This window comes from Bubalus bubalis, chromosome 23 (assembly GCF_019923935.1).
Source record: "Bubalus bubalis isolate 160015118507 breed Murrah chromosome 23, NDDB_SH_1, whole genome shotgun sequence".
NCBI lineage: Eukaryota > Metazoa > Chordata > Mammalia > Artiodactyla > Bovidae > Bubalus > Bubalus bubalis.
This window is the reverse complement of record NC_059179.1, coordinates 24,875,374-24,887,449: the sequence shown is the minus strand read 5'-3', so window position 1 is coordinate 24,887,449 and position 12,076 is coordinate 24,875,374. Positions and strand designations below refer to the sequence as shown.

At 38.0% G+C, this 12,076-nt stretch overlaps 2 protein-coding genes across 6 annotated transcripts in view; one reads left to right on the top strand and one right to left on the bottom strand.

The window, feature by feature from the left end:
* Positions 1–3,798, top strand: part of CFAP43 (cilia and flagella associated protein 43) — a 114,558-nt gene extending 110,760 nt beyond the window's left edge. For 3 of the 4 annotated variants that reach the window (XM_025273791.2, XM_025273785.2, XM_044934921.2), the window contains 3 exons: positions 1,494–1,574; positions 3,241–3,394; positions 3,579–3,798. In XM_025273791.2, coding sequence (XP_025129576.2) covers positions 1,494–1,574; positions 3,241–3,394; positions 3,579–3,745 — 402 coding nt within the window. In that variant the 3' untranslated portion in view covers positions 3,746–3,798. The remainder of the gene's footprint in view (positions 1–1,493; positions 1,575–3,240; positions 3,395–3,578) is intronic. The other variant, XM_025273786.2, reaches the window with a different exon arrangement.
* A 3,930-nt stretch (positions 3,799–7,728) lies between these two features.
* On the bottom strand, positions 7,729–11,744 carry SFR1 (SWI5 dependent homologous recombination repair protein 1). Of its 2 annotated transcripts, none has more exons than XM_006050088.4 (4): positions 11,587–11,744; positions 10,355–10,470; positions 9,361–9,768; positions 7,729–8,417 (listed from the first exon to the last, which is right to left on the bottom strand). In XM_006050088.4, the coding sequence occupies exons 1-4, from the start codon at positions 11,597–11,599 to the stop codon at positions 8,226–8,228; spliced, it is 729 nt and encodes a 242-aa protein (XP_006050150.1). In that variant the 5' UTR covers positions 11,600–11,744; the 3' UTR covers positions 7,729–8,225. The 2 variants fall into 2 exon arrangements, with proteins under 2 accessions (XP_006050150.1, XP_006050151.1); XM_006050089.3 differs by having other exon boundaries at positions 11,591–11,741.
* Between the last annotated feature and the right edge of the window lie 332 nt (positions 11,745–12,076).

Here is a 12,076-nt window from a genome sequence, read left to right as displayed (position 1 = left end):
CACCATCCCTGTAGTATTTGACCATTGACCATCTTCATTCTCTTTCTCTCCCTCTTTTTTTTTTCTTTCTGGCCAGGAGCATGTGCGATCTTAATTCCCCAACCAGGGGTCATACGTACATTTCCCCACAAACTCCCCCACCCCCCACAGTGGAAGCAGAGTTTTAACCACTGGACCTCCTGGGAGGTCCATCTTCATTTTTAACATTGCCTGTTGTTTTGGCTTTGATCATCCCTCCTTTCTCCTGTATTTCTTCCAACATGTCAAATCACTCTGCCTCTTTTCCTGATTTCTCTTTTGTTTCTACCTCTTAAGTATAGTGATTAAGCTCTGTGTTTCTTTCCATGTCCTCTCCTTTGATGACTTCTCTTTTTCTAACTTCCATGATCACTCCTAAGACTCATCCAAGCTTTCTGGATTCCAATTCAATTCCAATCTCACTTCTCTGAACCTGACCTTTCTCAAGCATTATTTCTGTGATCTCCCAACAGCACCTCTTCTTATTTTGCTTATTTCTGTTCTTTCAGCCATTTACTTGGGGTTAAAGTTGCTGTCCTCTGATTCCTCTCCTTCCCTTTTCTTCCAAGCCTTGCCTAGTGTATCCATTTATTCCCTCATTCTTTGGGCCCCTAGCCTTTACCTTGCTTCAGTTCTTTCTTTTCAATGGTTTCTAGTATTTTATAACAATCTTCTAACAAGTCTCTTGACTTTGGGTTTTTCTCTCTCTCATCTATAGATTCACATTCCTATTCAGCTCTAATAACATTCCTACTCTGTTCTATTTTAAACTTCCTCTTCTTACCTGGCCAATGAATTTTCAAGTTCTTAAGTGGTGTTGAGTGTCCTTCAATCTTTCTCAAATTCATTCCCCCTGTTAGTCTTTTACACACCAGTATTTTCAAACCAAACTGATTATATTTTCTAGGATTCTACCTCTGTGCCTTTGCAATACTGGTTCTTCTACCTGGAATATTTTTCCTCAATTTTTTTCACATCCCGAATCTACTTTTGAATGTCTGGTTTAAATGCCACCTAATCCATAAAGGCTTTTGATTTCCCAAGCTCAGAGAAATCATAGCCCATCTCAAACCACCTTTTAATTTGCATATCACTTATGTATCTTCTGGCAGTGTATCATATTACTTATTCTCTTCTTGATGTCTAGGTCATGTTATCTATCTTTGTTATCTCCCTCAGTATCTTTAACTATTAGTAGGATATTGTTAATATGGAACTCATGAGACACTGTCAAATAAAACACAGTAAATATCTGGTGAGTTGAATAAATGAATGGATGAGAAAATAAACTAGGCATTGGTAGTTATTAGTATATAGGTGAATGCATCAATAACTAAACATGAGTAAAGATTATGGCACAAAGTTTTTTATGAGAAACAGAACTTCCAAAACTAAGATAATCTTTATAAAAGTATCTCTTGGAAGAAATAGAGAAAAATAAACTTACTTTGTGGTTTCTTTTTTTCCTCTCAAAGTACCTAAATGAACCAAACTATGAGACTCTGATTGCCATTCAGATTGGAATAATGGAGCAGACTATTGCTGTTTTAGATAAGGTAGGAATCAAAGATATTGATCATTATATTTCCAGTATTTGTGAATGATATGAACAAAGTAATAGTTTTCAAACCATGAATCCAAATAGAACCTATAAAAACTTGGTCTTTTATAATGATATTCAGGATGTAATTCAGTTCAGTTGCTCATTCATGTCTGACTCTTTGCAACCCCATGGACTGCAGCACGCCAGACCTCACTATCCATCACCAACTCCCAGAGTTTACTCAAACTCATGTCCATTGAGTCGGTGATGCCATCCAACCATCTCTTCCTCTGTCGTCCCCTTCTCCTCCTGCCTTCAAACTTTCCCAGCATCGGGGTCTTTTCAAATGAGTCAGTTCTTCGCATCAGGTGGCCAAAGTATTGGAGTTTCAGCTTCAACATCGGTTCTTCCAGTGAACATTCAGGACTGATTTCCTTTAGGATGGATGTAATTAGAGGTCCCTAAATAGTGTCTTTGCAACCATAACCATTGTGATAGCCTGAAGGACTTTAAAAAATATTTTAATTTTATATTGGAGTATTGTTGATGAATAATTAGTTTCAGGTGTACAGCAAAGTGATTCAGTTATACATATACATGTATTCATTCTTTTTCAAGTTCTTTTCCCATTTAGGTTATTACAGAATACTAAGTGAAGTTTCTTGTGCTATACAGTAGGTCCTTGTTGGTTATTCTCTTGCTTTCCTTGGTGGCTCAGATGGTAAAGAGTCTGCCTGCAATGCAGAAGACCTGGGTTCGATCCCTGGGTTGGGAAGATCCCCTGGAGAAGAAAATGGCAACCCACTCCATTATTCTAGCCTGGAAAATTCCAAGGACGAAGGAGCCTGGCAGGCTACAGTCCATAGGGTGGCAAAGAGTTGGACACAACTGAGCGACTTCACTTGTTGGTTATCTATTTTCAATATAGAACTGTGTATATCTCAATCCCAACCTTCCATTCTGTTTTTCCCCCCTCACTGTTCCCCAGCTCTGTAACCATAAGTTTGTCCTCTAAACCTGTATGTTTCTGTTTTGTAAATAAGTCCATTTGTATCATTTTCTTTAGATTCCAGGTGTAAACAAGATCATATGATATGTCTTTGTCTGACTTACTTCACTTAGTATGATAATCTCCAGGTCTGTTCATATTACTGCAAATGTCATTATTTCATTCTTTTTAATGACTGAGTAATATTCCATTATATATATGTACCACATCTTCATCCATTCATCTGTTAATGGACATTTATCCTTTGGGGCTATTGGAGTGTAGGTCAGTTTCCTGTTTCACATTCGGTTATGATTTTATGTAGTAGAAGTGTTGATAGTTTTTCCTTGCCATTGTAAAGGCTCTGTTTTACCCTAACTGCCCGAGCACTCAGTTTTGAGTGTTTAACATATATAAGATGGAAACAAAGTACTCTCCAGGCTGTGCTCTTAAAATCTCTCATTTCTAAGAATATATAAAGTTTCTTCTAAAATGTGTATTAACAGACCATTCTATCTTTCAACAAATAATTTAAGTACCTACTGTGTGTGGGCATTATGCTAAGCACTAGGGGTATGGTGGTAAGATATCTTAATGATGACAATGTATTTAAATTTTAAGAATAATATATTTATAAAATATTTTCTTTCAAAATTATTTTTGTGGGATGTCCTGGGAACAAAAATTTCAGACCCACAAAAAGAATGTGGAGAACTGCAAAAAGCTGCTTAAAAAACTGAGAAGGTACAGCAATCAAAAAGATATAGCAAATTATACCCTAAGTTGCAATTTACGAGAAGAGCTGGTGGCTGTCTCAGAGAGAAAAGACATCTGTAATGCAATGGGTAAGATTTTTTTTCTTTAATTAACTGTCTGTTTGTTTAAAAGTAATCAGAATTCCTAAAATCTGTACAGTGGTTATAAAACTACCAGTATTTGTTCCATATGTTTAACTATTTCAGAGTGCTGTTTCTGTATTTTAAAATGTAGATAATAATTCAACTAATTCCTTCTTCATTTTGGGGATAGGGTCTAAACTGACCTGTGAAAAGATTGCCAAAGAACGATACGAAAACATGATGCGACAACAAAAGTTAACAAAAATTTCAAAACAACAAGCTGATCAGATTTCAATACTACAGGCTGAAGTTGAAAGATTAAGAATGAAAACATTTCCTGCTCTTGTTCAAATGTAAAAATACTGTGGAAAATGTAAGACCAAATCAATCATTTTAAAAATAATTTCATTTGGTTAAAATGATTTCTCTTATATCAGAAAATTTAAGTAGAATCTTCTCTTAGTGTCATATTTTTGATAGCAAATTGTTTGATTTTAGTCTTAATCATAAAAATGTTTGTCCTGCATGAATAAATGTCTAAAATAACATGAATTATTTTTATTCAAGAATGAACAAGATTTTATCTCAGAATATATTCAAGATCTATTTTATTCTTAATTTAATCAAAAATATTTTCACAGTAGTAGTATGGACAGTCTTAAAGACAAAAAATTATTCTGAGCCACTACTGCCATTTCTAGTTTTCTAAAATTACCAGAAACATTATGAGATTATGATTTTTATCTTTTATATTTTTCTGTATTTCCCATTTTCTTCATTAAGCATTTCTCTATAATTGGAAAAAAATTCATAGAATGTTAAAGATTATTCCCTCTGCTGTCAATGTGAACAAAGTGGTTTACTTTTACCAAGCCCTAAATCATTTGTAAATTACAAGATATTTTCTACGTAAGCATTCTAGACATAATCATCTTTATCTCATATTTATTACAACAGAACTTAACTTTGTGTCCCACCCAACAGAGTTTAGTAAACAGAAAAAACACATTTTCTCATTTTGTGATATTGTGATTTATAAGAAATATATATTTGGTCTTCGACCCCATTTCTGGCACAGAGATCCTAAAACACTCGGAATTTTCTAAGTGATGAGAGAGGTACAGGTATCTTGTTAATGAGGTGACTTTTGGACTGCACGTAAGGATGGGGGCTGGTTGCCCGAACCAACGCTGTGTCCCAACCTCCAATCCACCTACCCACCCTCCCACCCTCCCACCCACCTCCAGGGAAGGTAAAGGAACTGGAAATTGATCACCAATGACCAGTGATTTAATTGATCATGCCTATGTAATGGAGGTCTCCATAAAATCCCACAAGGACAGGGTTTGGAGAGAGTGCTGAGAGCAAGTAAGCTCTGAGTCTTTTCCCATACCTTGCCTTATGCATTTCTTCCATCTGGAGGTTCCTGAGTCAGATCCTTTTATATGGTAATTTGGTAAATGTTTCTCTGAGTTTTGTGAGCCATTCTAGCAAATTAGTTGAACCCAAGGAAGGAGTCTCAGGAACCTATTTATTGCCAGTGGGTCAGAAGCAGAGTTGACAATCTGGGCTTTCAGTTGACATCTAAAGTGGAGGGCAGTCTTATGGGACTGAGACCTTATCTTGTGGAATCTGATGCTATCTCCAGATGTGTCAGAATTGAGTTGAACTGTATTATAGGACATCCACATGGTGTTTGAGAATTGTTTGGTGTAGAGAAACACAGCCACAAGCGAAGGAATTTGGTGATAGGAATTCTTACATTTCCATGAAATAGTTTATCGCTTTATTCATGTAGATGATGATAAGTAATGAGATTAACTGTTCAGAAAATTGCTTTGCCTTTCCATAGCCTATGGACTGACTGCATTCCAAGGTGATAATCAGCGGGATCATTGACCAAAATCTCCAGATGGTATCAATGTCTCATTGTTCTGCAATTCGTAAATTAATTGTTAAGTTTAATCTGCAATACCATATCCAGTGTACACTGGTGTAGGTAAAGCCAAGAGAGCAATTATAAAATATTACATTTAGAAAAAAAATTTTTTAGAAGTTTTAAAAACTGCCAGGATTACCATAATTGATCACCTGTTCAGTGATCGCCTGTTTAGTGGCAATAGTAAGAAAAATAAGAGTCAGCATCATTTTGACAACTCCCCTTCTTAGCCCTAGAATGAGTCCTAGTCAGTTTGGCTGATTAAGCATGGTAGTGTCCATTAGTAACATTTCCATGTCACCTAAATTAACTGTTGGAGCCTCCATTTGCTACTAGTCAAGGCCACAAATATCACTGGACAGTGCTCCGTGGATTGCTGGGTCTTAAACAACCTGTGTGGTTTCTGTTTCTTAATGTCCACCCTGAGTGATCTTGCAATGCTCCTTGCTTAAATGCCTCATCTTTGTGGCATAGATAGAATGGAAATTAGCATGAGTCTCTTGCCCCCAAGATGAATTCTAGTAGCATAGCAGCACTTTCAACAGGAGGCATCTTCTGGTTTGAGGCTGTTGGTAGGTGCTTTGGAAAGTCACATGGGTCATGCAACCCAATCCCCTCTGATTCTTCTCAGCTTCTGCTGAACTAACAGCAGTTATATTCATATTTTTATAGCCCTTTAAAATATTATCTATTTTATCAAGTAGTAATATAATTAACTGGGTCAAACACAACATGGTATTGAGGATAGGACTTAAGAGTATGGGCTCTGTTGCTGGGTTGCTTGGGATAACCACTTGATCTTAAAATTTCCTTGTCTTTAAAACTGGAGTGTTTGGTAATTATAATACTCAAATGAGTTAACATATTTTTAGAAATATGGTCAAAGCAAGTGCTAAGCGTTAGTTTTCATCTTAATGGATAAAAATAGTTCTTATTCACTAGTTCTTTAAAAATATATATCCTATTAAATGGAGGTGAAATTAACAAATTATTTAAAAGGGGACTGCTTCAAGGGCATCCCTAGGCCCCAAACTCTCCCATTACCCCCATCCATACTCCATGATCTCCCTCCACTTGTAGAAATGCCCACTGAGCTGCTGGAGCCCTCAGCCAATGCCTTAGAAATCCCCCTTACTGTACCCCCACCTCCTCCCCAACTCTCCCAAACCAGAGTCTCACCGATGCTGTACTTCTTCTAAGTGGACATCTGAGGGTGACTCCAGATGTGCTAATCAGCAGTGGGGCAGCTGCAGTCAAATGCCAGTACCATCACCAGGGAAGCCACTTCCCCAGCCCCACTTAGGACCTCAGGCTGAGCAGTAAGAAGCAGTGGAGGCTGGTCAACATAGCTTCCCAGGGATGCCCATCTGGGAAAACTAGAGCCAGGGAAGGCCCACGTGAGGACTAGGCCAGTCCTCTTGGATTCACAGAAGCCAGTGACAATGGCAATGTCTAGAAGGTAAGAATTGGGGTGGGGGGGGAGGGTGAGTTACATGGGCACTAACAGAATGCATACAAGAGCAGAGTCCTGATATGCCAACATTAATAGTTTGTTGGCTCATGGGGAAGGACTGGATTGAAAAAAAGGAGCACTTGGGAGTGGAGGGGGAAGCTTAGGGTAATAGCTATTTACCAAGTAGTAGGGAAGCACTTTTTTTTTTAAGATTTTTTTTTTTTTTTTTGGTTGGGGGTAGAGGGAAATTAAAACAAAAAAACCCAAGCAAAGCTGTGTTAGCCCTTAAAACGGCCCCAAAACCCCAGAAAGTCCTCAGGAAGACTGAACCAAGAAACCACTGACTCACAGAGTTCTCTCTCTGCCTTTCCCTGTAAGGGCACACTTAAACACACAAGCTTTTCTGCTTCCAAGTTCACATACAACCGCTCCGGTCACAAAGAGACGGGCTTTCTTTTCTTTAGTTTCAGATTCTCAAGGACTGGGCCAGATTGGGTCATATGTCTGTCTATGGCCAGGATAACAGATTAGGTACCACCCCCAGTGAAGGTGGGTTTCTGGCTGAGTCACTGTTAATGGAGTGAAAGTGAAAGTCACTCAGTAGTGCCTGACTCTTTGCGACCCTATGGACTATACAGTCCCTGGAATTCTCTAGGCCAGAATACTGGAGTGGGTAGCCGTTCCCTTCTCCAGGGAATCTTCCCAACCCAGGGATGAAACCCAGGTCTCCAGCATTGCAGGCAGATTCTTTACCAGCTGGGCCACCAGGGAAGCCTATTAATGGAATAGATATGCTAACTTTAACCTTTTTCACAGGTATGATTGTAAAGGCAGATGAATGTAAAAGACGCTGTATACCATGCCTTGAAGTGGGAAAATGAGCATATGTGGTTTTATAAAAAATAGATGACCATTTCACGAAATGAGATACAGAATACAAGTGACAAATTTGAAGAGACAGAAATTAATATAATTTTGAACATGAGTTTAAATACCTGCTATACCATCCAGATAAACATGTAATAAATGGGTGAAAACAAGGCAGAGGCATAAACCTACGGGAGGAATTTATTTTTAGACAAGTTTACGTTTAGACGTTCACTAGATGGACTAGTGAACATTTAAAATAAAACATCTTACCACAATAAATAAAATAATGTATTAAAACTCGCTTCCACAATTCTCTAAATTATCTTAACATGATTTAATTAAAAAAAATTTTTTTTTCACCTTTAACTGGCAAGTTTTCTTTGGGAAATTTATTCAAAACACTAAATTTTCATTTTTGAACCTTGTTTATATATAACAGAGGCCCTAAATTGATCCAGGTTCACCAGGATACCTTTCTCCAAGCCCTAATGGTTTATATCTTCCCTTTAAAATGTATAAGTATCTTTTAATTAAGTTGTCATTCACAAAGATATTCTGGAGAAAAAAATTATGAATTAAACACCTATAAATTCTTCTTCATTTCTGTTATAGTGTAGCAATTTATCATCTAACCCATAATGGTCTATCAGCTGAGTAAGGCTTAATTTCTTGTTCTCCTCAGACATAGCTGACTGCAACTCATAAAGCAACTGCTGGCTACAGCTTCTCCACTTCTCTATTAACAATTGTAACTGAGACAGGTCATTCTGAAACAGAAACAAAAAAAAGGCACAAATGTATGTCATCCTATTTTAACTTACTTAATGAAAGTTGTTAAATCAGTCAATGAATAGTAGGTTAAGGATAACACATTTGGACATGAATGGGATGTCTACCCAGGAAAAAAGAAAAATGGTTTTAAGTAAAAACCTTACCCTCAGAGAAAAAAATAAGGCAAAACTATGTAAAGAAGTAACAATATAGGTTAAAAAATATCTACTTTTTCTACTACAGCTATACTTTAAAAATTACATTCAAATTAATATTTTTCAGTGTCACAATCTCATAAAACTCAAGTAGTTGTATTTAGAGAAATCCTAAAAATTCAAAAGAGCAAATAAGATATAGCATTCCATCATTGATTACACACTGGAAAAGAGCCATTACAGTAAATGAATAATCTGGATAAATAAGGGTCATCTTCCAAGTGCCCAAATTCTATTCACTTCAGCCCACCTGGGTCGAGATCTAAAATTTATTATATTTTTGTTGTTTTCTATTTTAATAATTTGCTGGTAATAATTTAATAACACAAAATCATTACTAAAAATACTTTTTATTGTACTCTGTGGCCCAGTTTTAGCCTTTTTCTCTTCACTGTCACTGTTGCCTCTGTTCTCATTGCAATTTGCAGCTAACATTTGAAACTTCTAATACTGCTGTGGGATGGAAACTAGAGAGAAAAGCTTCAGCTGCATATTAAATGTGGGCCGGAGCTTTCAAAAATGTATACCTGGTGTTTAAGGCCTCTTCTCTAAATCTATGACTTATATTTGAGTTAAAGTTGTTGGAAGCCAGGTCTCTTGGTAATTGGCTTATTTCTCAGTATTGTAAAATAAAGTTGTATTTTCTTTTTGAAATACTTTCCTACCATTTATGTAAAAACAAACAAAAAAAATTATTAGGCAATGGCTCTGAAATTCTTCTCACCTTTGATCTATACATTTTGACTAGCTTCAGCCTCCGAAGAAGGTCTTCTTTCTCTTGAATCTGCTTCATCAATTTTGCTTTTTCTTTGTTTAGTTCATGTTTGGCAAGATTCTCATTTATAAAGTCATTTTGGAGATCACTGCATGACTCAGTATCAAGTGATTTAGATTCACAAACATTGATATTCTTGAAGGTATCTTTCAAATATGTACTTTCTTCAAATTCACTATCTATGTGTTTAAAATTTTCGTGAAATTCCAAACAGCTTTCTTCTGTTGAAGGTGATTTCTCTGAAAAAGTCTGATCATTTTCCTCACTCTCTACTTTAAGCCGTTTTACCACACTGTAACAGGAATTAAATGAAGATCTGGTTTTCTTTAATCGTTCTCTAAGGGTTGCACTCATAGGCTGAAAAAATGCATCAAACGTTAATAATGTCAATCAAGAAAAACATTTTTGATATAAATAAATCTACTAGGAATCAAGACTACATTTCTGTGGCAGACACCACTAGATGGCTTTCTGTCTCCATATATCTAAAGTAACCATCACAAAATATCTTTCAATTTCTGGAAGCACCACTAAGTTTTATTCTCTTTTTAAGCCAGCACCCTTCTAAAATATCATTGAGACACTTATCTCAGTAATCACAAACATTTGTTCAGCAATTAGTCCAAGCCTGATATGGTTAGGTGCTTAGTTACAAATTAAGGAAAAAGATCTTTCCACCAAAGACCTCCATGACATCAAACTTTTTGTTTGGAATGCTGTAATAACCTGAACTGAAAATAAATGAAAATAATTGAGTCAGGATGAAAATCTAAGGGGAAGGTCCAATACATTTTCTAAAAGGAAACACCTAAAATGATTTGTTAATAAAAATTGTACTTATTAAACTACACACTGTTAATTAACAATGTTCAGTAGACTTAAAACCACCATTACTGCAATACTTAGAAATATACATCCAGTGAAAGAACTAAGATTTTCATACTTGTCTTCTTGAACTACTTGAATGGGGAGATGGTGGATTGGCACCAGCTTGTGGAGTGCTAGGTAACATCAAAGCCGAGTTTGATGGACTTTCCATCTTGAAATCTTGCTTTACTTCTAAAAAACAAAAAATAATCACAAAACAGAAATCAAATTCGCCCACACCTCTATATATTCAATTTTAAACAAATTATTGTATATAACAAGCCAGGTAACTTCCTTCTTTCACTTGGCTGTGATTCATTCTTGCTTTTTTGTGTGCAATTTTCTGTTTACTTCTCTAGATTGTTGGTCATTATGGTGACTACTAGTTTTTTCATGACAAGTTACCCAGCTAGCATCTCATATAAAGAACTCTCCATTTGTTTTTACTGACTGATAAAATAATGATAAAAGTCTCAAAACCTGCCATATGGGGGTAGGGGGAGGAGAATAACAGTCAGGAATTCTTTAATCTCATTAAGCCGGTTTCACAATGAGGGAAAATGTAATTGAAATCTTTTAGTGCTCTAAGTGAAAATCGCTCAGTCGCGTCCGACTCTTTGCGACCCCATGGACTATACAGTCTATGGCATTCTCCAGGCCGGAATACTGGAGCGGGTAGCCGGTCCCTTCTCCAGGTGATCTTCCCAACCCAGGGATTGAACCCAGGTCTCCCGCATTGCAGGCGATTCTTTACCAGCTGAGCCACAAGGGAAGCCCAATATTTTCTTTAAAAAATTTTTTTAAAATATTTATAACTTCTTTAAAGTGCTTGTCGTTTAGTTTTTAAATTGAGTTCATCTTATGCCTTTATCTATTGATTACTCTTCCTCTTGATTATGGATCACATTCTATTTCCCACTATTATCCCACTTAAATAAACATAATCAGACCTGTTACATTACCCTAATTCCTAGAAGCTGTGTGCCTAAAACTAACGACCCCTGGGGATGAGGAATAAGGAGCACAAGCACAGGTAAGTTTACTCCTGTCTGCATCATTTTCAACTAAATAGCGAAGAGACCGTGAAAAGGAATGACAAGTTTCTCAAAGGCTACAGGGTAAAATACCAGAGGAGCCCTTCCTCCCCTCCCGCCACTACAGAGGGCCCACACGAGCCCTCGAGACACCCAAAACCTGAGGTGGAGCTGAGAGGTGCCTTGACAGCGGAAAGGGAGCAGTATTCAAATCCCCATCCGATCCTCGAAAAAGTTCAACTGTCAGACACCCACTCCACACCCCGCACGGTACCTCCCTCAGCCATCCCCAGACAGCACAGACAGCGCGCTAGCCGCGGCGGCGTCTCAGAGGCCGGGCCGCGCGGGAAGAGGAAGAGACGCGCGATTGGCCAGATTGATTGACACACAGCTCCTCTTCGCCCAGCGCCCGGAGAGGCGGGACTGCGCGCGCGCGCGGCCTCGAGACTCCGCAAGGGGGCGGGACGAAACGGAAGGGCCGAGACGCGTGATTGGCCGAGTTGACCGAGACGCGCGGCTCTGAGCTGTCCAGCGCCCGAGAGTTGGGGCACTGCGCGCGCGGCCGTTTGCTGGGAAGAGCTTTAAAGCAGCTAACGGTTCCCATGAGGGGCGCGCTTTTTTTCGCGGCTTCTCCTCGCTTTTTTTTTAATACCGCCTTCCTTTGCTGCTTCCTGGTTTTTGTGTTTCTAAAGGACGCCTGAGAATGCCCCTCCTGTTCTCCTGGCTCCCGTCAGTCTCTTCGCGCTCCCCACAGCAAAGGCCTT